The sequence below is a fragment of the Salvelinus sp. IW2-2015 genome, linkage group LG35, assembly GCF_002910315.2.
Source record: "Salvelinus sp. IW2-2015 linkage group LG35, ASM291031v2, whole genome shotgun sequence".
Classification (NCBI taxonomy): Eukaryota; Metazoa; Chordata; class Actinopteri; order Salmoniformes; family Salmonidae; genus Salvelinus; species Salvelinus sp. IW2-2015.
Genome location: NC_036874.1, coordinates 3,117,430 through 3,140,419, shown reverse-complemented (window position 1 = coordinate 3,140,419; position 22,990 = coordinate 3,117,430). Strand labels below are relative to the sequence as shown.

At 43.2% G+C, this 22,990-nt stretch overlaps 1 protein-coding gene across 2 annotated transcripts; it reads left to right on the top strand.

The window, feature by feature from the left end:
• Nucleotides 1-4,984: 4,984 nt before the first annotated feature.
• LOC111958712 (B-cell receptor CD22-like) lies at nucleotides 4,985-21,031 on the top strand. Of its 2 annotated transcripts, XM_023979956.2 has the most exons (9): nucleotides 4,985-5,254; nucleotides 5,533-5,604; nucleotides 6,372-6,719; nucleotides 6,808-7,038; nucleotides 19,582-19,851; nucleotides 19,981-20,068; nucleotides 20,174-20,219; nucleotides 20,436-20,797; nucleotides 20,912-21,031. In XM_023979956.2, exons 1-8 carry the CDS (start codon nucleotides 5,173-5,175, stop codon nucleotides 20,769-20,771), a joined length of 1,473 nt encoding a protein of 490 aa, XP_023835724.2. In that variant the 5' UTR covers nucleotides 4,985-5,172; the 3' UTR covers nucleotides 20,772-20,797; nucleotides 20,912-21,031. The 2 variants fall into 2 exon arrangements, 1 of the variants encoding a protein (XP_023835724.2); XR_011474893.1 differs by lacking the exon at nucleotides 20,174-20,219.
• Nucleotides 21,032-22,990: the final 1,959 nt, after the last annotated feature.

The window sequence follows — 22,990 nt, the reverse complement described above, 5'->3', positions numbered from 1 at the left end:
TAGGCTTATGTAGCCAAATTGTATCTATCATCGTACGCTATCCATTTATGTTTTTTGTATGCTATTTTAATATATGAGAATTAACCAATGATATCAGGCCATACCCGACCATGATTACAGACACCTGTGTGTGTTTTTTGACACTATATAAATGAGTCATCCCGCAGTGTTTGTCATTATACCCTGATGGAGACGGCTTGTCTGTCGAAACGTTGGACATAAATATTTTTGCATCTGAGCTCCTAGAGTGTGCGGCTCTCCTTTATTTTTTTAAATGGTCTTCCTGTAACCTTGTTGACTTGATTGATTGAAATGGTTACTTGCATAGTGACGGTCTTTTGTTAAGACGTGTATGAAAATGACTCTGACAAAACTGGAAACTTGTAATATCTGAAAATGTAGCTAGCTAGACTATCTTACCGATATACGTGGATGGACGCTTCTCCCTTTCTGTCATGGATTCCATGGTTGCCCTTAGTTTGAAGAAGTAATCCAGAGACAGGTGTTTTCTCCATCTCATTATCTATCATGCTTTCCACTGATTTCAAAACCCGGTCCTCCAGAAGGTAGGGTATCTGCAAGATTAGGGGGAAGAGATAGAAAAAAGGGCCTAAATATAGCTCTCTTTTTCTCCAGTGGTAACATGTTAAAGACCTCACAATATAACTGATTTATTGTTGGTTGATGGTCTGTTATCCGGTTAAGGAGAATGCATTTACGGGCCACAAAAATTAGTTTTTTAAGAAGATTGAGCTGTGCTAAGGTAAGTGAGGGTCTGTTCCCGACGACACCCACTGGACCAGAGACTGACCACCACTGAGGTGTTCTTTGGGGCAGACAGTTGACAAAATCTCAATAGATCAATATTCCATAATGTATTTATCAAAAACCTTCTGGTTAGTTACAGTCACAATTTTGAGCTTTCTGGCATGGCGTCAGAGTGACAAGACTCTGTCCATTCTACTTATACAGGACGTAGCCCAACACAGGGGGGTTTGCACTGCAGCTGTAGGTGAGAGTGACTGAGCTACCCTTAACAACATCTCCAGATGGACTGACTGACAATGTGACATTATTTTGAGCATCTGTAGGAGAGGGAGTAATTGTTTATATAATGTTGAGCAAATCTCTTACAGAAAAACCCTACTGTAGTACCTCTTACCACAAATTATGTTGCCTGTATACTTCACAAAATCATAACGCTTAACTTTCATCCCTATAAGTTGTTCAGTAAATGTAATGGTTTAGTCACCATACCCTGTCATCATGAACACCATCCTCAAACATTGCTTAACTTCCCCTAAAAGTTGCAAACACACAGCCAAGGCCCAAAAAATTATTCTGTCAGTCCGTAGTGAGTAATCGCAGTCCTGATGTCCAGAAGTTATTTTCGGTCATAAGAGATGGAAGCGGCAAAATTATGTACAAATAAGTTACAAACAATGCAAATACACGAACAAAAAAACACGATTGGTGGGGACACGTAAAACGTCTGCCTTCTTCCATGGCGCCGTGTCATTTAAACAAGTGAACAGCAAACCTGGTTTCAAAAAACAAATAGCGCAACACCTCATTGCACAACGCTCCCCTACTTGTTGTGTATATGTACCTACTTGTTGTGTGTATGTACTGACATGTATGTGTAACTGATATATATACAGTATACACACACTACATTATAATGTTTTTAAATMTATGTAAATTCTAGTCTTTTGACTGTAATATCTTTTTCGTTATATGTCAGACCTCAGTAAGACTCCCTGTCACCATTGGTGTTGGCTAAAGGGGATCCTAATAATTCAAAAATCTCATCTGTATTCCGTCATGTGTAATCCATAGATTAGGGCCTAATGAATTTATTTAGATTGACTGATTTCCTTATATGAACTGTAACTCAGTTTAATCTTTGAAATTGTTACAAGTTGTGTTTATATTTTTGTTCAGTGTATATTTAGTGGCTCTTGAGTGGCGCAGCGGTCTAAGGCACTGCATCTTAGTGCTAGTGTCACACCTTGGACATAGAGAGGCTTTTATTCTCTATTTTGGTTAGGCCAGGATGTGACCAGGGTGGGCCTTTCTAGTTTCTTTATTTCTATCTTTTCTATTTCTTTGTTTTTGGCCGAGTGTGGTTCCCAATCAGAGGCAGCTGTCTATCGTTGTCTCTGATTGGGAATCATACTTAGGCAGTCCTTTTTCACTCTTTCATTTGTGGGTAGTTGTCTTCGTTAATGCATGTAAAGCCTTACAGAGCTTCACGTTCGTTTTGTTGTTTATTGTTTTGTTGGCGACATTTCAAAATAAAGGGAAAATGTACGCATACCACGCTGCACCTTGGTCCTGTCATTTCCACCCTGACGACGATCGTGACAGAACTACCCACCACCAAAGGACCAAGCACCGTGGCCAGGAGAGGCACACGGGACGGTCGGCGGAGCCGAGGTTGAAGGTGAAGAAGGTGAACTTGGAGGGGAGTGAAGCAGAGACAGTTATGGAGTTGATGGGGTGATTGGAGGAGAGAGTTAGGAGAGAGCTGTTGTGTTGGTGCATGAGGCACGACATTCGCCCTACGGAGCGTGTCCTCAGTTTAATGTCACCTGAGTCAGCTCTCCATACTCGTCCTGAGGTGCGTGCAAGCCGTCTGGTGAAGACTGTGCCAGCCCAACGCACCAGGCCTCCTGTGCGCCTCCCCAGCCCTGCACGTCTTGTACTAGCTCTACGCTCCAGTGCGCCTCCACAGCCCGGTGAGTCCTGCGCCGGCTCTGCGCACTGTGTCTCCTGTGCGCTGTGACAGCCCGGTTCGTCCTATGCCTGCGCTCCATACGTGCCGGGCTAAAGTGGGCATTCAGCCAAGAGGAGCAGTGCAAGGTCTAAGCACCAGATCTCCAGTGCTCCCCCACAGCCCGGTTCGACCTGTGCCTGCGCTCTGGAGGTGCCGGGCCAAAGTGGGCATTCAATCAATCAATCAATCAATCAATTTTATTTTATATAGCCCTTCGTACATCAGCTAATATCTCGAAGTGCTGTACAGACACCCAGCCTAAAACCCCAAACAGCTAGTAATGCAGGTGTAGAAGCACGGTGGCTAGGAAAAACTCCCTAGAAAGGCCAAAACTAGGAAGAAACCTAGAGAGGAACCAGCTATGAGGGGTGGCCAGTCCTCTTCTGGCTGTGCCGGGTGGAGATTATAACAGAACTATGCCAAGATGTTCAAAAATGTTCATAAGTGACAAGCATGGTCAAATAATAATCATGAATAATTTTCAGTTGGCTTTTCATAGCCGATCATCAAGAGTTAAAAACAACAGGTCTGGGACAGGTGGCGGTTCCATAACGCAGGCAGAACAGCTTGAAACTGGAATAGCAGCAAGGCCAGGCGGACTGGGGACAGCAAGGAGTCACCACGGCGGCAGTCCCGACGCATGGTCCTAGGGCCCAGGTCCTCCGGGAGAAAGAAAGAGAGAAGAGAGAAATTAGAGAGAGCCAAGATTTTCAAAAATTTCCATAAATGACAAGCATGTCAATAATAATCAGGAATAAATCTGTTGGCTTTTCATAGCCGATCATTAAGAGTTGAAAACAGCAGGTCTGGACAGGTAGGGGTTCCATAACCGCAGGCAGAACAGTTGAAACTGGAATAGCAGCAAGCCAGGCGGACTGGGGACAGCAAGGAGTCACCACGCCGGTAGTCCCGACGTATGGTCCTAGGGCTCAGGTCTCCGAGAGAAAGAAGAGGAGAAGGAGAAAATTAGAGAGGCCAAGATTTTCAAAATGGTCATAAAGACAAGCATGGTCAAATAATAATCAGGAATAAATCTCAGTTGGCTTTTCATAGCCGATCATTAAGAGTTGAAAACAGCAGGTCTGGGACAGGTAGGGGTTCCGTAACCGCAGGCAGAACAGTTGAAACTGGAATAGCAGCAAGGCCAGGCGGACTGGGGACAGCAAGGTGTCATCATGCCCGGTAGTCCTGACGTATGGTCCTAGGGCTCAGGTTCTCAGAGAGAAAGAGAGAACGAGAGAATTAGAGAGAGCATACTTAAATTCACACAGGACACTGGATAAGACAGGAGAAGTACTCCAGGTAACCAACTGACCCTAGCCCCCCGACACAAACTACTGCAGCATAAATACTGGAGGCTGAGAAGAGTGGAAGAGTGGTGCCAAGGAGAAGCACCAGATCTCCAGTGCTCCCCCACAGCCCGGTTCATCCTGTGCCAGCTCCACGGGTCAGTCCGGAGCCTCCAGCGACAGGCCCCAGTCTGCAGCCTCCAGCGATAGTCCCCAGTCCGGAGCCTCCAGCGACGGTCTCCAGTCCGGAGCCTCCAGAGACGGTCCCCAGTCCGGGGCCTGCAACAAGGGTCCCCAGTCTGGGGCCTGCAGCGAGGGTCCCCGCACCAGAGACACCACCAAAGTGGGGTGAGCCAGAGGTGAAGCGGGGTCTACGTCCCGCACCGGAGCCGCCGCCGTGAAGAGATGCCCACCAGGACCCTCCCCTTTAGAGTCAGGTTTTGCGGCCGGAGTCCGCACCTTTGGAGGGGGAGGGTACTGTCACGCCCTGGCCATAGAGAGGCTTTTATTCTCTATTTTGGTTAGGCCAGGGTGTGACTAGGGTGGGCCTTTCTAGTTTCTTTATTTCTATGTTTTCTATCTCTTTGTTTTTGGCCAAGTGTGGTTCCCAATCAGAGGCAGCTGTCTATCGTTGTCTCTGATTGGAATCATACTTAGGCAGTCCTTTTTCACTCTTTCATTTGTGGGTAGTTGTCTTCGTTAATGCATGTATAGCCTTACGGAGCTTCACGTTCGTTTTGTTGTTTATTGTTTTGTTGGCGACATTTCAAAATAAAGGGAAAATGTACGCACACCACGCTGCACCTTGGTCCTGTCATTTCCACCCTGACGACGATCGTGACAGCTAGAGGCATCACAACAGACCCTAGTTTGATTCCGGGCTGTATCCCAACCGGCCGTGTCCGGGAGTCCCATATGGCAGTGCACAATTGGCCCAGTGTTGTCCAGGTTAGGGGAAGAAATTATTATAATATTTCTATGTTACTGTACCCCCTTAAGTACACTGTAATATAAAAAGTGTATGATAACAGGAAGGAAAAAAGCACCAAAAGGCTACAACGAGACAAGTCATTCTCAACCAATTGTCTACATTCTGCTTGCGACATGGTTATTATCACATCTCTCCATGGTATTTATTTGCATGGTTATTTGCTGGTCATTCTCTCTGGACACGTTCTGCAGGAGGGTGAGTAGTGTTGTCTCTCTCTGTAGAGTTTCATGCGTTTTCTTTCCTTTAACTGGTGCAACATTGGTGCGTAGTGATGTTCAATCTATCTGTTGTGAGAATTTAAAGACAGAATGACTAGATGATTTAGAGCTGTATCCAAGTTGTGAGAAAACTCTTCAGAGACAAAGACAAATGTTACACCTGCTTTCAGTGAAAACACTGTTGSAGCCTGTTTGATGATTGACTTATTAAGTATTAAGTTAAGTAATTCCATTCTGTGCTATTTTGTATCAAAGTGTTTCAGTTTGATAGGATGTGGCTCTTGAAAACGACCAGTGTGATGCTGGTGATTACTCTCACGTTGCTAGGTGAGTAGAATATATTTTTGKTTTGATGCTCTATCATGCTGTGGATGTCAGTACTGATTTATAAACTTTCTACTACTGTGTATGGCTCATAAGAGATTAACAGAGAACTACTGCAGAGGTCAGAGGGGATATTTTAATTTCATTGTTTTGTTGCCTTAATGGTGAGATGTATTTTTAGCAAATTATTAACCTCAAAGGTAAGGACTTTATCTGAGAATAAAGAGTAACTCKCTCGATTAATTCACAGAAATACAGAAGTGACTGATAGTCTGTTTGTGCACCAGGATGTGGTAGGAGACACGGGGTCGTCTGTAGCTCAGTTGGTAAAGCATGGCGCTTACACCGCCAGGGTTGATGGTTTAACTGTAAGTCACTTTGGATAAAAGGATCTGCTAAATGGCATATCATCACTGTCTGATGAAAACCTCATCTCCAAAACAGGAATTTTTCAGGCGATGGAAAAAATTCCCATGTTTTCCCATAAAGTAACATACAATTATGAAAATTTAGAAGCTATTTGAATATATTTTCTTGGTCCTAGAGTCATGAAATATTCAGAGTACATTGAGGGAAGTTACTGGTTTCAATATATGTACAAAAATGAAAGTTCGCAAAAATGGAGTTACGCATCCGACAGCGACAATATATTACATGTTATATGAACTACCTGTAAATGGCAAATTGGCACTGTATGTATTTGCATTAGTGTTGTAGATATGTGTGACAACATTAACTGTCTTTTGCTTTGTTGTTGTTGTTTTTTAAAGGTGTTTGTGGGAGTAATTGGAAGGTGACCTTTAACGATACAGCTCCATGTGCCTTAAGAGGGTCATCAGTGGTGTTTCGATGCAGTTATGCCTACCCCTCAGATCAGACTATTACAAATAGCTTCTGGTATTTCTCGAGTCAAAGGAAGAACAATGATCTCTTTCTGGCCCAGGAATACAGAGGACGTGTAGAATACCTTGGAAACAAAGACAACAACTGCACTTTGAAAATGAATAACCTAATTAGTAGTGACGCAACACAATACCACTTCAGATTTGAGACGGTTAATAAAGGTGACGAAACGAATGCATGGAGCAGCAAAACATGGGTTTCACTAAGTTTGACAGGTAATTTTGATACCAGAAGAAAATCAGACTCTGATAACACTTCAAAAAACATTCAGTGGTCACTCTGTTCCTTTCTCCTCTCAACCAGGGCTGACAACCAAAGTACAGCCTYCAACTGTGAGAGAGGGAGAGAGGGTGACGCTAACGTGTGTCACAACCTGTACACCAAGTGACCATCCCGCTATTGTCTGGTTCAGGGATGGACACTCAGTATCCAACACAGAGTTCCTGGCCAGCAGTGAGGATTCTGGCAGATACCAATGTGCTGTTCAAGGTCAAGAGAATCTCAACTCTGCTCCAATGTCTCTTGATGTCCAATGTGAGTAAATATGTGATCTACTTAACGTGAGCAGCTCTTATCATTTTATCATAATGGGGCAGCTGTCTGCGTTCAAACGTCTGCACGAGCGAGGTGCTGCCTCTGACTTGGAAGGGCACATATCTCATTGCATTACTGTGTAAAAATAATAGCAGGGAATTATGAAAGAAGGATGTTAAGGAAATAGTGCTCTTGCATAACAGCCTTTGTCAGTTTGGTCTGAATGTGAATGTGTTAGATAAGAAATTTAAATTTGCCATGATGAACTGCAGTCTCTATTTGCTGACCCTGGCTGTGTGTTTAGGTTGTGGTAACTTTTAGGGGAAGTTAAGCAGTTTGAGGTTGACGTACATGATGGCAGGGCATGGTGAGAGGAAATAACAGTGAACTATAGGCTACTAACTTAATTCAAAACTGTTCTGAAAGCACCAATGAAAATATTCTGATCCAATGAAAATATTCTGATTTATTTACTGGAACCATTAATATGGATGAAAGTTCAGTGTTGTGGTTTTGTGAAATATAGAGGCAACCTAATGTGTGGTAAGAGTCTCGTGACTTTACTTTCATTAATCTGAAGACTGTTATTCATCGAATCACCTAACTACGTTTAATTGTTACCCGATTAAATTAATTACACTACCGGTCAAAAGTTTTAGAACACCTACTCATTCAAGGGTTTTTCTTTATTTTTACTATTTTCTGCATTGTAGAATAATAGTGAAGACATCACAACTATAAAATAACACATATGGAATCATGTAGTAATGAAAAAAGTGTTAAACAAATCAAAATAAATGTTATATTTGAGATTCTTCAAATAGCCACCCTTTGCCTTGATGACAGCGTTGCACTCTTGGCATTCTCTCAACCAGCTTCATGAGGTAATCACCTGGAATGTATTTGAATTATAAAGTTGCTTCAAGTGCAGTCGCAAAAACCATCAATGTCACGCCCTGGCCTTAGTATTCTTTGTTTTCTTTATTATTTTAGTTAGGTCAGGGTGTGACATGGGGAATGTTTGTGTTTTGGGTGGTTATATGGTAAAGGGGGTGTTGGGTTTAGTGTATGGGTTTGTGTTGAGTGAATGTTTCTAGGTATGTCTATGGTTGAGTGTATGTTTCTAGGTATGTCTATGGTTGCCTGAGTGGTTCTCAATCAGAGACAGATGTCTTTCATTTGTCTCTGATTGGGAGCCATATTTAAGGCAGCCATAGGCATCATGCATTTGTGGGTAATTGTCTATGTCTGTGTCTATGTTGCATGTTTTTGCACTTAGGGTCGATTTATAGCTTCACGTTCGTCTATTTGTTGTTTTGTTTAGTTTTTCTTCTTCTAAATAAAGAGAAGATGTATTTTTCACACGCTGCGCCTTGCCTCTCTCTCTCCCTTTGACGATCGTGACAATTACACACCAACAAGGACCAAGCAGCGTGTCAACGGCAACAGGAGGAAGGCATAAAAGGATTCATGGACATGGAGGAAATATTGGATGGTAAGGGACCTTGGGCACAACCGGGAGAATATCGCCTCCCTCGTGAAGAGTTGGAGGCAGCGAAAGCCGAGAGGAGGCGATATGAGGGAGGCAGCCGGGGCAAGGCTGGAAGCCCGCAAGTACAACCCAAAAATCTTGGGGGGGGGCTAAGAGGTAGTGGCCGAGGGCAGGTAGGAGACCTGCCCCCCACTTCCCAGGCTAACCATTGAAGAGCGGGAGTACGGCAGACACCGTGTTACGCAGTAGAGGGCACGGTGTCTCCTGTACGTGTTCATAGCCCGGTGCGGGTTATTCCACCTCCCCGCACTGGTAGGTAGATTGGGCATTGAGCCAGGTGCCATGAAGCCGGCTCAACGCGTCTGGTCTCCAGTGCGTCTCCTCGGGCCGGCATACATGGCACCAGCCTTACGCATGGTGTCCCCGGTCGCCTACATAGCCCGGTGCGGGGTTATTCCACCTCCCGCACTGGTCGGGCGACGGGAGCATTCAACCAGGTAAGGTTGGGCAGGCTCGGTGCTCAAGGGAGCCAGTACGCCTGCACGGTCTGGTATTCCGGCGCCACCTCCCCGCCCCAGTCCAGTTCCACCAGTGCCTACACCACGCACCAGGCTTCCAGTGTGTCTCCAGAGCCCTGTTCCTCCTCCACGCACTCGCCCCTATGGTGCGTGTCTCCAGCCCAGGTACCACCAATTCCGGCACCACGCACCAAGCCTCCTGTGCGTCTCCAGAGTCCTGTGCATCCTGTTGCCTCCCCGCACTAGCCCTGAGATGCGATGTCCCCAGCCCCGGGTACCACCAGTTCCGGCACCACCGCCTAGGCCTAATGTGCGTCTCCAGAGCCCTGTACGCACTGTTGCTTCTCCCGCACTCGCCCTGAGTGCGTCCCTCAGCCCCGGTACCACCTTAGCCGTACCACGCACCAGGCCTTATAGTCCGCCTTTGAGAGCCAGTTGTCCTGTTACTGCTCCCCGCACTAGCCCTGAGATGCGTGTCCCCAGCCCACCGTACCACCAGTTCCGGCACCACACACCAGGCCTACAGGGCGCCTCAGCCGGCCAGAGCTTGCCCGTCTGCCAGCACCATCTGAGCCATCCGTCTTACCCAGTGCCATCTGAGCCATCTGTCTGCCCAGTGCCATCTGAGCCATCCGTCTACCCAGCGCCATCTGAGCCATCTCGATGCTACCCATCGCCATCTGAGCCATCCTTTACCAAGCGCCATCTGAGCCATCCGCTCTGTCCCGAGCATCCGCGCCGTCTGTCCCGAGCCGTCAGAGCCGTGTTCTGCAGTCAGAAGCCGCTAGAGCCATCGTCAGTCAGGATCTGCCAAGCCGCCAACCAGACAGGATCTGCCGAGCCGCCAACCAGACAGGATCTGCCAGAGCCGCCAACCAGACAGATCTGCCAGAGCACGCCAACCAGACAGGATCTGCCAGAGCCGCCAACCAGACACGGACGATCTTGCCAGAGCCGCCAACCAGCCAAGATCTGCCAGAGCCGCCAGCCAACCATGAGCAGCCAGAGCCGCCAGCCAGCCATGAGCAGCCAGAGCCGCCAGCCAGCCATGAGCAGCCAGAGCCGCCAGCCAGCCATGAGCAGCCAGAGCCGCCAGCCAGCCATGAGCAGCCAGAGTCGCCAGCCAGCCATGAGCAGCCAGAGTCGCCAGCCAGCCATGAGCAGCCAGAGTCGCCAGCCAGCCATGAGCAGCCAGAGTCGCCAGCCAGCCAGGATCTTCCGAAGCCGCCAGCCAGCCAGGATCTTCCAGAGCGCCAGTCAGCAGGATCTACCAGAGACAACGAAGGATATTGACAATGGTGGAGTGGGGGCCACGTCCCGCACCCGAGCCGCCGTCATATTAAGGCCCACCCCGGACCCTCCCTTTTGTGTCAGGTTTAGCGGCCGGAGTCCGCACCTTTTGGGGGGGGTACTGTCACGCCCTGGCCTTAGTATTCTTTGTTTTCTTTATTATTTTTAGTTAGGTCAGGGTGTGACATGGGGAATGTTTGTGTTTTGGGTGGTTATATGGTAAAGGGGTGTTGGGTTAGTGTATGGGTTTGGTGTTGAGTGAATGTTTCTAGGTATGTCTATGGTTGAGTGTATTTTCTAGGTATGTCTATGGTTGCCTGAGTGGTTCTCAGAGACAGATGTCTTTCATTTGTCTCTGATTGGGAGCCATATTTAAGGCAGCCATAGGCATCATGCATTTGTGGAATTGTCTATGTCTGTGTCTATGTTGCATGTTTTTGCACTTAGTCATTTATAGCTTCACGTTCGTCTATTGTTTGTTTGTTTAGTTTTTCTTCTTCTAAATAAAGAGAAGATGTATTTTTCACACGCTGCGCCTTGGTCCTCTCTCTCCCTTTGACGATCGTGACAATCAAGTTCTATGATAAAACTGGCTCTCATGAGGACCGCCACAGGAAAGGAAGACCCAGAGTTACCTCTGCTGCAGAGGATAAGTTCATTAGAGTTAACAGCCTCATAAATTGCAGCCCAAATAAATGCTTCACAGAGTTCAAGTAACAGACACATCTCAACATCAACTGTTCAGAGGAGACTGTGTGAATCAGGCCTTCATGGTCGAATTGCTGCAAAGAAACCACTACTAAAGGACACCAATAAGAAGAAGTGACTTGCTTGTACAAGAAACATGATCAATGGAAATTAGACCGGTGGAAATGTGTCCTTTGGTCTAGAGTCCAAATTGGAGATTTTTGGATCCAACCGCCGTGTCTTTGTGAGACGCGGTGTGGGTGAACGGATGATCTCCGCATGTGTATTTCCCACCGTAAAGCATGGAGGAGGAGGTGTGATGGTGTGGGGGTGCTTTGCTGGTGACACTGTCTGTGATTTATTTAGAATTCAAGGCACACTTAACCATCATGGCTACCACAGCATTCTACATCGATACACCATCACATCTGGATTGGGCTTAGTGGGACTATCATTTGTTTTTCAACAGGACAATGTCCCAACACTCCTCCAGGCTGTTTAAGGGCTATTTGACCAAGAAGGAGAGTGATGGAGTGCTGCATCAGATGACCAGGCCTGCACAATCCCCCGACTTCAACCAAATTGAGATGATTGGCATGAGTCGGAACGCAGAGTGAAGGAAAAGCAGCCAACAAGTGCTCAGAATATGTGGGAACTTCTTCAAGATTGTTGGAAAAGCATTCCAGGTGAAGCTGGTTGAGAGAATGCCAAGAGTGTGCAAAGCTGTCATCAAGGGTGGCTATTTGAAAAATCTTAAATATAACATATATTTTGATTTGTTTAACACTTTTTTGGTTAATACATGAATCCATATGTGTTATTTCATAGTTTTGATGTCTTCACTATTAGGTGTTCTAAAACTTTTGACCGGTAGCGTATGTAACAATTAACTCATTAGGATCTGGGGCACCACGAGAGCGGTTCTTTAAAGAGTTACCATCTCCCGAATCAAAAAGTTCTTTYCCTATCACATCCATAAACAGTCAACTTATCAATCATAACCTCATATCATATAATCATTCTGAACATTGGTAACCTTGCATCTGAAAAAACCCGGGCCTTACTTCTGATTCAGTACTACACAAATTGGTTTAGTTATTTGTTTACTAGCTAACTAAATTGTAATACAGGATAAACATACGGACCTAATACATTAAAACAGGTCCCTAGCAGACTGACAACAATATGGCTGCTTCTTATAAAAGACATGTAGAGGGCGAGAGAGACAGAGAGAGAGACAGAGAGAGAGACTTAACGTTGGTACATTTTAGAAACTACTCTCACAGTAGTCATATACTTTGCAAGAGAACCGCCGCCCGCTTGGTGTAAGAAATCATGAATGTCTTTGCGTGTAAATGCCTTGGTTCGCCATGTATCTCTTTGAACAGGGCCGCTTTGGAAACGGGGTGGGGCCTTTTCACGGCACGCTTGTAAGGCTTCTACTGTTGTTCTCCTTTGCAGTCGTCCGGTATCTGGTGACTTGTCATGTAGTCCTGAACAAAACTACAGAGTTTATCCTACTTCCATTTGCTCTAGAAGATGCTTCTTTGAAGATAGTTCCCGTGTCGATGGTTCCCAGTGGGGTGATGAGAATAGCGGAATTCGATGTTTTGAAAATAATAGTTAGGACAGGTAATTTACATAGGACAGCTAATCAGCCGTACCAGTGATTGTCCGGGAGGTGATTTTATCGTCACTACCTTGTGTTGAGATTCAGAGTTCAAACCTCTTTAAACGTGAGCTGCAGCTCTACATCTCTCTGGTCTAACTTTTTAAGTCTTAACCCATKATTTTATACAGTTCGTTAAAAAGGGGTGGGTGAGAGGGGGTCTGGTTGAAGTTATTTATTGGAAAGCTGATGTGACCTATTTGGATCCTGTCATGACAAGAGGTACTATAGTAGTGTTGTTCTATACAAGATATGCTCAACATCATATAAACACTTGCAACCTTAATCCGTCTCCTACAGATGCTCCAAAAAATGTCACATTGTCAGTCAGTCCATCTGGCGATGTTGTTAAGGGTAGCTCAGTCACTCTCACCTGCAGCTGCCGTGCAAACAACTCTGTGTTGACACCTCTGTGTCAGTCAGTCCCTCTGGTCCAGTGGRAGAGGGCAGCTCTGTGAATCTGACCTGCCGCAGCTATGCCAACCCAGCAGAGAGCCACACCTGGTACAAAGTCAATGGGAGCAGCCCACCAGTCCAGTCGGGGACTATGTTGATATTTGAGGTTATCTTTCCTGCTAACTCAAGGTGGTATTACTGTGAGAAACGGAACCAACATGGAGCCCTCAACTCATCAGACCTGGTTCTTAATGTTCTGTGTAAGTTAAGTCTGCTTGTGGGTATGTTTTTTGTGCTAAGTTGTGTGTGATTGCTTAATAGGGAAGCAGTGTCATGACATGACTTTCATTAATGTGATGACTGTTATTTATRGAATCAACTAACTATGTTAAATTGTTACACGATTAAATTAGTCATGTAACAATTAACTCATTAGGAATTTGGGGCACCATGGAATAAGTTGTTTATAGAGTTACCATCTCCCGATTTAAACTGTTAAAGATATAAGTTATATATCGATAACAGTCACTTAACTTCTTGACGCTAGGAGGCAGAATTTTTATGTTTGGAAAAATAACGTTCCCAATGTAAACGGCCTATTCCTCAGGCCCAGATGCTAGAATATGCATATAATTGACAGATAAGGATAGAAAATACTCTAAAGTTTCCAAAACTGTCAAAATATTGTCTGTGAGTATAACAGAACTGATTTTGCAGGTGAAAACCTGAGGAAATCCAACCCGGAAGTGCCTCTTATTTTGAAAAATCCCTGTTCCATTGCCTGCCTATCCTCCATTTAAAAGGGATATCAACCAGATTCCTTTCCCAATGGCTTCCACAGGTTGTGAACAGTCTTTAGACATAGTTCCAAGCTTTTATTCTGAAAAATGAGGAGATTTATCAAAACGCGTAAGTGTTCCTTGATTAGTTATTGCGCGCGAAATTTGTAGCTCACATTTTATTTCTGTCTTGTATTGAATTACTTTACCCTCCGGTTTAAATATTATCAATTATTTATGTTTAAAAACAACCTGAGGATTGATTATAAAAAACGTTTGACATGTTTCTACGAACTATTTACGGATACTATTGAATTTTCGTCTGCCCTTCAAGACCCGGCACGAGCCTGTGGATTACTGAACATAACGTGCAAACCAAATGGAGGTTTTTGATATAAAAATAATCTTTATCGAACAAAAGGAACATTTATTGTGTAACTGGGAGTCTCGTGAGTGCAAACATCCGAAGATCATCAAAGGTAACGATTAATTTTATTGCTTTCCTGACTTTTGTGACCAATCTACATTGCTGCTAGGTGTTTCGTATGTTTTGTCTAGTGATCGATAAACTCACACAAACGCTTGGATTGCTTCGCTGTAAAGCATATTTCAAAATATGACACGACAGTGGACTTACCAACAAGCTAAACTTGTTTGTTATATTGCACTTGTGATTTTATGAATATAAATATTTTTAGCAATTTTATTTTATTTTTGGCGCTCTGCAATTCAGCGGTTGTTGATGACAATTATCCGCTAAAGGGATCCGTAGCGCAGAGAAGTTAACCTCTTGGCACACGGATCCCTTTAGCGGGATAATTGTCAGGATCCCTTTCCTAAACAACCGCTAGAATTTCAGGCGCCAAATGCAAAAAATTAACTAAAAATATTTATAATCATGCAATCACAAGTGAAATATACCAAAACACAGCTTAGCTTGTTGTTAATCCACCTATCATGTCAGATTTGAAAATATATTTTACAGCGAAAGAAATCCAAGCTTTGTGAGTGTAGACTTTCAATCTACAACAGCTAGCCCCAAATTAGCATGGTCACGAAAGTCAGTAAAGCAATAAAATTAATCGCTTACCTTAGATAATCTTTGGATGTTTGCACTCACGAGACTCCCAGTTACACAATAAATGTTATTTCGTTCGATAAATATTACTTTTATAACAAAAAAACGCCATTGGGTTGCGCGTTATGCTGAGAAAACTACAGCCTCGTTCCGGTCCTGAAAGGGAAGATGAAAATTTCAAAACGTATCAGCTTAAAAAAATATTACAAAAAATATGTTATAATCATGCAATCACAGTGAAATATACAAAACACAGCTTAGCTTGTTGTTAATCCACCTATCTGTGTCAGATTTGAAAATATACTTTACAGCGAAAGAAATCCAAGCTTTGTGAGTGTAGCTTTCAATGCTACAACAGCTAGCCTTTATATTAGCTTGGTTAGCTTGGTCACGAAAGTCAGAAAAGCAATGAAATTAATCGCTTACCTTTGATAATCTTCGGATGTTTCCACTCACGAGACTCCCAGTTACACAACAAATGTTATTTTTGTTCGATTTTATCACAAAAAAAACGCCATTTGGGTTGCGCATTATGTTCAGAAAATCAAAGCCGTGTTGCGTTAGACAAATTCCAAAAAGTATTCGTAATGGTCGTAAAAACATGTCAAATGTTTTTTATAATCAATCCTCAGGTTGTTTTTAACAAACATAATCGATAATATTTCAACCGGAAGATTACCTATTCAATAAGAGACAAACGGAAAATGGGGAGCTCCTCTCGCGCACGCAGGAACTATTCGGAGGACACTTGACTAGTTTTGAAAAATCTCYTTCATTTTTCAAAATAAAAGCCTGAAACTATGTCTAAAGCCTGGTCACAGCCTGAGGAAGCCATTGGAAAAGGAATCTGGTTGATACCCCTTTAAATGGAGGATAGGCGGGCCAGGAAACACAGGGTTAAAAAAATATATACAACTTCCGGGTTACATTTTCTCAGGTTTTCGCATGCAGAATAAGTATTGTTATACTCACAGACAATATTTTGACAGTTTTGGAAACTTTGGAGTGTTTTCTATCCTAATCTGTAAATGATATGCATATTCTACGATCTGGGCCAGAGAAAATGTTCGTTTACYTTGGGCACGTTATTAAAAAACAAAAAAGATCTGACCCCTAGCGCTAAGAGTTAATCATTACCTCATATCAGTCTCATTCTGAACATCGCATACTCCTTGGATCTGTAAGAACCCCAGCACTACACAAAATTAGTTGAATTATTTATTCACTAGCTAACTAAATAATAACACAGAATAACATACACACTTAACACATGAGAAAAGACCCTAGTGGTCTAACAACAGCATGATTGCTTGGTCACCACAAGAGGGAGGGGTAGATAGAGAGAGGGAGAGACAAAGAGAGAGTCAAACTTATCGTTGAATCCTTTGTAAATTACCTTCAAAGTAATAATTTACTCTGCACAAGAACCACCGCCCATTTGGGTAAGAGATCATGAATATATTTGCACATAGATGTCTTTGTTCGTCGTCTCTCTATTGAAACCAATCAACCCTTATATTGGGAAGTTGTAGTGTCCTGCTTCAGTGTAAGGCTCTGATAATCCATCAGAGGTCACAATGTCCTTCTTCATAGCTGTCTTGGTCTTGTAGTGGAGTGTTCAAATAGAACAGATACTCTGTGATTGTCTGAGATGGGATTTTCTCCTTCCCACCTCCTGTCTTTAGTCAAAGTTCTAGGACTTTTACATGRCCAGCTGCAGACTGGCAATGTTAAGGTCTAGTCTTTATCTTCACCTCGTGTGGAGATTCAAAGTTTTAACCATTTCAGCCGTATAGCCACAGCTACAGGTTTTCTGGTCTAAAGGAATTATTCAGGGTTCAGTTCCTGACCAATTTACARGCCAGTAGCAACCTGGCAATGTTTTGGTCTGGTAGCTGAGGTTATCTTCTCATCTATTGCTGAGAGTTTCCAACAATTGCAACATGTGGACCACGATCTCACGTCTTCTGGTATGAAGGAAGGTTTCGTTACCAAGGCTTTTTATGCACTCTGATGGCATGATCTCTGACCACACTCYGGGTGTGGCTAGTTACTGTGCATAGTTTATATGAAAAACAATTATCTCATTAGAAAACTAAAATAACATTCATATCTTAACAGAAATAAAATCATTCTTAATCATATATTTTATACAATATTTGGATGTAAACTTGACAGATAGAATGTCTACACTTTCCGAGTAACAGTATTTTCTTCATACCATTCTTAATGTAATCACAAAATAATAAACAATGTTACATGATTATTCTTTAGATCCCCACTGACCATTCTTAACATTCCTAACATAGAAATATTGTTCTAATATTGGATGTTATAGTTTTGGCAGCAAAAGTCTTCTGTGGACAAAGGGACATTTCTTACCGAAGGAGATTCCACTCCTGCCTATTTTCTGATAGAGTGTTAAGGTGTCAAGACTCTCCTCAGCCAGGAGAGTCATGACAGCAAGTTATTAAAACGTTATGTTGTTGAGAAAGAGACAGTGTAATCTCCAAGATACTGCAACGGTTTTCTGCTACAGTGGAATATAGATGAAATTAAACACGACCCTTCTGGCCAGGACAGTTTGGATGAATCATTACTAAATATAAAGCAGATACAGTTGACGTCGGAAGTTTACATACACTTAGGTTGGAGTCATTAAATCTCGTTTTTCAACCACTCCACAAATGTCTTGTTGTAAGGGGTGCGTACTGGTGGCAGAGAAGTCAGACGCAGGWGACCAAAAACTGTGTTTCCAACGGCGCAGTTTAATAATAAAAACCCACCGGAAAACAGAACAATCAATAAATGGGTACATAACCCGATACACACCAGACATAATGTGCACAAGCACTTACAATAAACAATTCCAGACAAGGACATGGGGGAAACAGAGGGTTAAATACACCACATGTAATTGATGGAATTGAAACCAGGTGTGAGGGAAGACAAAACAAAACCAATGGAAAATGAAAGGTGGATTGGTGATGGCTAGAAGACCGGTGACGTCGACCGCCAAACGCCACGGGAACCAGGAGAGGGACCGACTCCGGTGCTAGAGTTTTGGCAAGTCGGTTAGGACATCTACTTTGTGCATGACACAAGTAATATTTCCAACAATTGTTTACAGATTATTTCACTTCTAATTCACTGTATCACAATTCCAGTCGGTCAGAAGTTTACATACACTAAGTTGACTGTGCCTTTAAACAGCTTGGAAAATTCCAGAAAATGATGGATTGATGAAAAGTCATGGATTTGGAAGCTTCTGATATTCTAATTTAAATCATTTGAGTCAACTGGAGGTGTACCTGTGGACGAATTTCAAGGCCTACCTTCAAACTCAGTGCCTCTTTGCTTGACATCATGGGAAAATCAAAAGAAATCAGCCAAGACCTCAGAAAAAAATGTGTAGACCTCCACAAGTCTAATTCATCCTTGGGAGAAATTTCCAAATGCCTGAAGGTACCACATTCATCTATACAAACAATAATACGCAAATATAAACACCATGGGATCACGTAGCTGTTATACCGCTCAGGAAGGAGAAGCGTTCTGTCTCCTAGAGATGAAGGTACTTTGGTGCGAAAAGTGCAAATAAATCCCAAAACAACAGCAAAGGACCTTGTGAAGACGCTAGAGGAAACAGGTTCAAAAGTATCTATATCCGCAGCAAAACGAGTCCTATATCGACATAACCTGAAAGGCCGCTCAGCAAGGAAYAAGCCACTGCTCCAAAACCGCCATAAAAAGCCAGACTACGGTTTGCAACTGCACATGCGGACAAAGATCGTACTTTTTGGAGAAATGTCCTCTGGTCTGATGAAACAAAAATAGAACTGTTTGGCCATAATGACCATCGTTATGTTTGGAGGAAAAAGAGGGAGGCTTGCAAGCTGAAGAACACCATCCCAATCGTGAAGCACGGGGTTGGCAGCATCATTTTGTGGGGTTGCCTTGCTGCAGGAGGGACTGGTGCACTTCACAAAATAGTTGGCATCATGATGAAGGAAAATTATGTGGATATATTGAAGCAACAACTCAAGACATCAGTCAGGAAGTTAAAGCTTGGTCGCAAATGGGTCTTCCAAATGGACAATGACCCCAAGCATACTTCCAAAGTTGTGGCAAAATGGCTTAAGGACAACAAAATCAAGGTATTGGAGTGGCCATCACAAAGCTCTGACCTCAATCCCATAGAAAATTTGTGGGCAGAACTGAAAAAGCGTGTGCGAGCAAGGAGAACTACAAACCTGACTCAGTTACACCAGCTCTGTCAGGGGGAATGGACCAAAATTCACCCAACTTATTGTGGGAAGGCTACCTGAAACGTTTGACCCAAGTTAGACAATTTAAAGGCAATGCTACCAAATTCTAATTGAGTGTATGTAAACTTCTGACCCACTGGGAATGTGATGAAATAAAAGCTGAAATAAATCATTCTCTCTCCTATTATTCTGACATTTCACATTCTTAAAATAAAGTGGTGATCCTAACTGACCTAAGACAGGGAATTTATACTTTAATTTAATGTCAGGAATTGTGAAAAACTGAGTTTAAATCTATTTGGCTAAGATGTATGTAAACTTCTGACTTCAACTGTATCAACTTTTGAATATTTCTGCTTGCTTTAGATGCCCCAAGGAACACCTTGGTGTCAGTAAGTCCCTCTGGTTCAGTGGTAGAGGGAAGCTCTGTGAACCTGACCTGCAGCAGTCATGCCAACCCAGCAGTGGAGAACTACACCTGGTTTAAGAAGGATGGAACAGACACCTCACAGACAGGGTCAGGAGAGGTGTTGAAATTGACTTCTCTAACCTCCTCTGACAGTGGACAGTACTTCTGTGAGGCCAGGAACAAAGAAGGGGCTCACAACTCTACTGTTCTGTCTCTGATCCTGCAGGGTCAGTATGGAAGCAAATGTTATGTTCTACTGTCCAGTGAAATGTCCTGTTGTCCTGAACCAATGTATTTCAAGTGGGAATTCCCTTGACTTGAATGTAATGCGTTCATGTATCCTGTGTCATTTTCAGGAACAAATACTGTCCAAATGCCAGTTTACATCAGTTCCGCGGCCACAGTTTTCATGGTGATCATACTTCTTGTGTTCCTATGGATGTGGTAAGTCTCTGGAACATTGTGTACTCAATTAAATATCATAATGTAGAGTATGATGACCTTGTGATACCGATTTGTTCCCCCAAAGAAGTTTGTTTTCTTTGACAGGAAGAGCCCATTCAAATTATGTCAAAAGACTGCTGTGGACAAAAAGGTCAATGGAACACAGCATATACACTCCAATTCAACATCCCAATAGCATGTCAGTGCAACAATGTTATCTGGAGGTTCATGGTATTTGAACAATGTTCAAGCGCAAGCTTTCATTCTTCCCCGGTAACATGTTACTTAGTTTAACCAATGGATGAAGCTAGTGAGCGGTCAATATATCAAATATTTTGTATTGTTTTTGTCTAATTCCATCTTTCAGGACGATCAAAACCCAGTCTTATTCAGTAGAAGGATCAGTAACGACCCAGCAATACAGGAAACTAGAACGGAGGAACAGGAAAATGCCCTCTATGCCAACGTTCAACTGCCTCCCTCTCACACCCACCCCCAAGACAGTTCTCTGTACTCTGTGGTCAAGCCACCACCTCTGCAGAATCCTGCAGACCCTCATTATGCTACCTTTGACTTCCAGCAGTTCCACAGCTCCATCGACAAGGCCCAACTCTCAGGACTCCATGGGGATGATGTTGTATACTCCAAGATGAAACCCAAACAGGCCAAGGTGACAGACAACATACAGTATGCCAGCATCTAGTTTCCCCTCCCCAGTCCTACTGCCAGGTAAGCGTGAACTCACTGTCAGTTCAGTCCTTTTCAATGTAACCTATTTCTGGAAGTCTGTTTATTTGAAATGTTTGAATATACTCATACAACAACTCAATTTGCTTTTTGCAGGTCAGAAGAAAGATTAGAGGTGGACCATTCTGTTATCTACTCCACTGTTGCCAAACCTGAAGCCTGAACATATAATTTCATAATGTTCAATAAACTAAGCAGCATTGGAACYCATGTTGAGATATGTAAAGTATGCAATTAATGGGTAGTTATAGCAATAGATGTATATGTCTTGTACTGTACTGTACTTGTAATGTATGTGTCTCGGTGAGCTTCCATTGCTTGTGCATGCTTCTATCTTGCTAATTGATTGATTGATCCTGAAATTTCATTGGCTGACTGTTTAATTTTTTGTTTGAGGTGCGACCGCCCAGGGGAAGGTGCAGGTTAGAGGGAAGTGGACATGTGGCTGGTTTAGTTTGTAACTGTCTGACAAAGTTTGAGAAAATATTGTTTATTTATCTTGAATTTAAGTTTTGTTAGATCTTCCCTCGACTGCACCAGAACCTGTATTTTTGGTTGTTTAGTTAGTTTGATTTATTAATTATGTACTGTTATGACCTCGTTTTTGACTTGGCTGAGAAAGGGTCTCGGTAATTCAGTTTGTATTCACTAATGGAGGAGATGAAAGAAATGAAATAACTTGCAACCTGTTGTTGATTTTATTTTGCCACTCAACCCCAACTTGAAGAACTGTTACGGCTGATTTCCTCCTCTTCGTCTGAAGAGGAGYTGTAGGGATCGGACCAAGACGCAGAGTGGAAAGTGTCCATGTTTTATTAACAATAAACTGAACACTACACGAAACAAAATAACAAAAGAGAATCTAACCGACAAACAGTCCCGTGTGGCACAACTACTGACACGGAAAACAAACACCCACAAAACACACGTGAAACCCAGGCTGCCTAAGTATGATTCTCAATCAGGGACAACTATTGACAGCTGCCTCTGATTGAGAAACATACAATCTCGCTCCAGAGTACAGGCCTCGGTGTAAAGCTCAGGCCTCGGTGTAACGCGAATCCAACCATAACCCCTGGTGAGACAAAACCGTGACTCTCCAGTGAAGAGCACTTTTTGTCAGTCCTGTCTGGTCCAGCGACGATGGGTTTGTGCCCATATGCGACGTTGTTGCCGGTGATGTCTGGTGAGGACCTGCCTTACAACAGGCCTACAAGCCCTCAGTCCAGCCTCTCTCAGCCTATTGCGGACAGTCTGAGCTAGAGGTCGACCGATTAATCGGAATGGCCGATTTCAAGTTTTCATAACAATCGGAAATCGGTATTTTTGGGCGCCGATTTCCCGATTTTTGTTAATTTATTATTATTWWTTTTTTTACACCTTTATTTAATCTTTATTTAACTAGGCAAGTCAGTTAAGAACACATTCACACATATAACACACATATTTTCAATGACAGCCTAGGAACGTTCTGTCTCGTTTAGGGGCAGAACGACAGATTTTTAACCTTGTCAGCTCGGGGGATCCAATCTTGCATTGATTACATTGCACTCCACGAGGAGCCTGCCTGTTAGCAAATGCAGTAAGCTAAGGTAAATTGCTAGCTAGCATTAAACTTATCTTATAAAAAACAATCAATCAATGACTGTCATTGCTCCAATGTGTACTTAACCATAAACAGCAATGCCTTTCTTAAAATCWATACACAAGTATATATTTTTAAACCTGCATATTTAGCTAAAAGAAATCCAGGTTAGCAGGCAATATTAACCAGGTGAAATTGTGTCATTTCTCTTGCGTTCATTGCACGCAGAGTCAGGGTATATGCAACAGTTTGGGCCGCCTGGCTCTTTGCGAACTAATTTGCCAGAACTTTACGTAATTATGACAACATTGAAGGTTGTGCAATATAACAGGAATATTTAGACTCATGGATGCCACCCGTTAGATAAAATACGGAACGGAATAAACSTTTTGTTTTCGAGGTGATAGTTTCCGGATTAGTCAAAGGTATATGGTTTAGAGAGAAATAGTCGACGCGTTATAATTCCTGTAATAACTTGCGGCTGAATTTGAAAGGGGTTCCTTCATTATTTTACTGTTCATGTCTTCCATAGAGAATGTCTTGATCTACTTTAAATAAGGTCTGTGTTTTGTGCAGGCTTAAACCGCCTC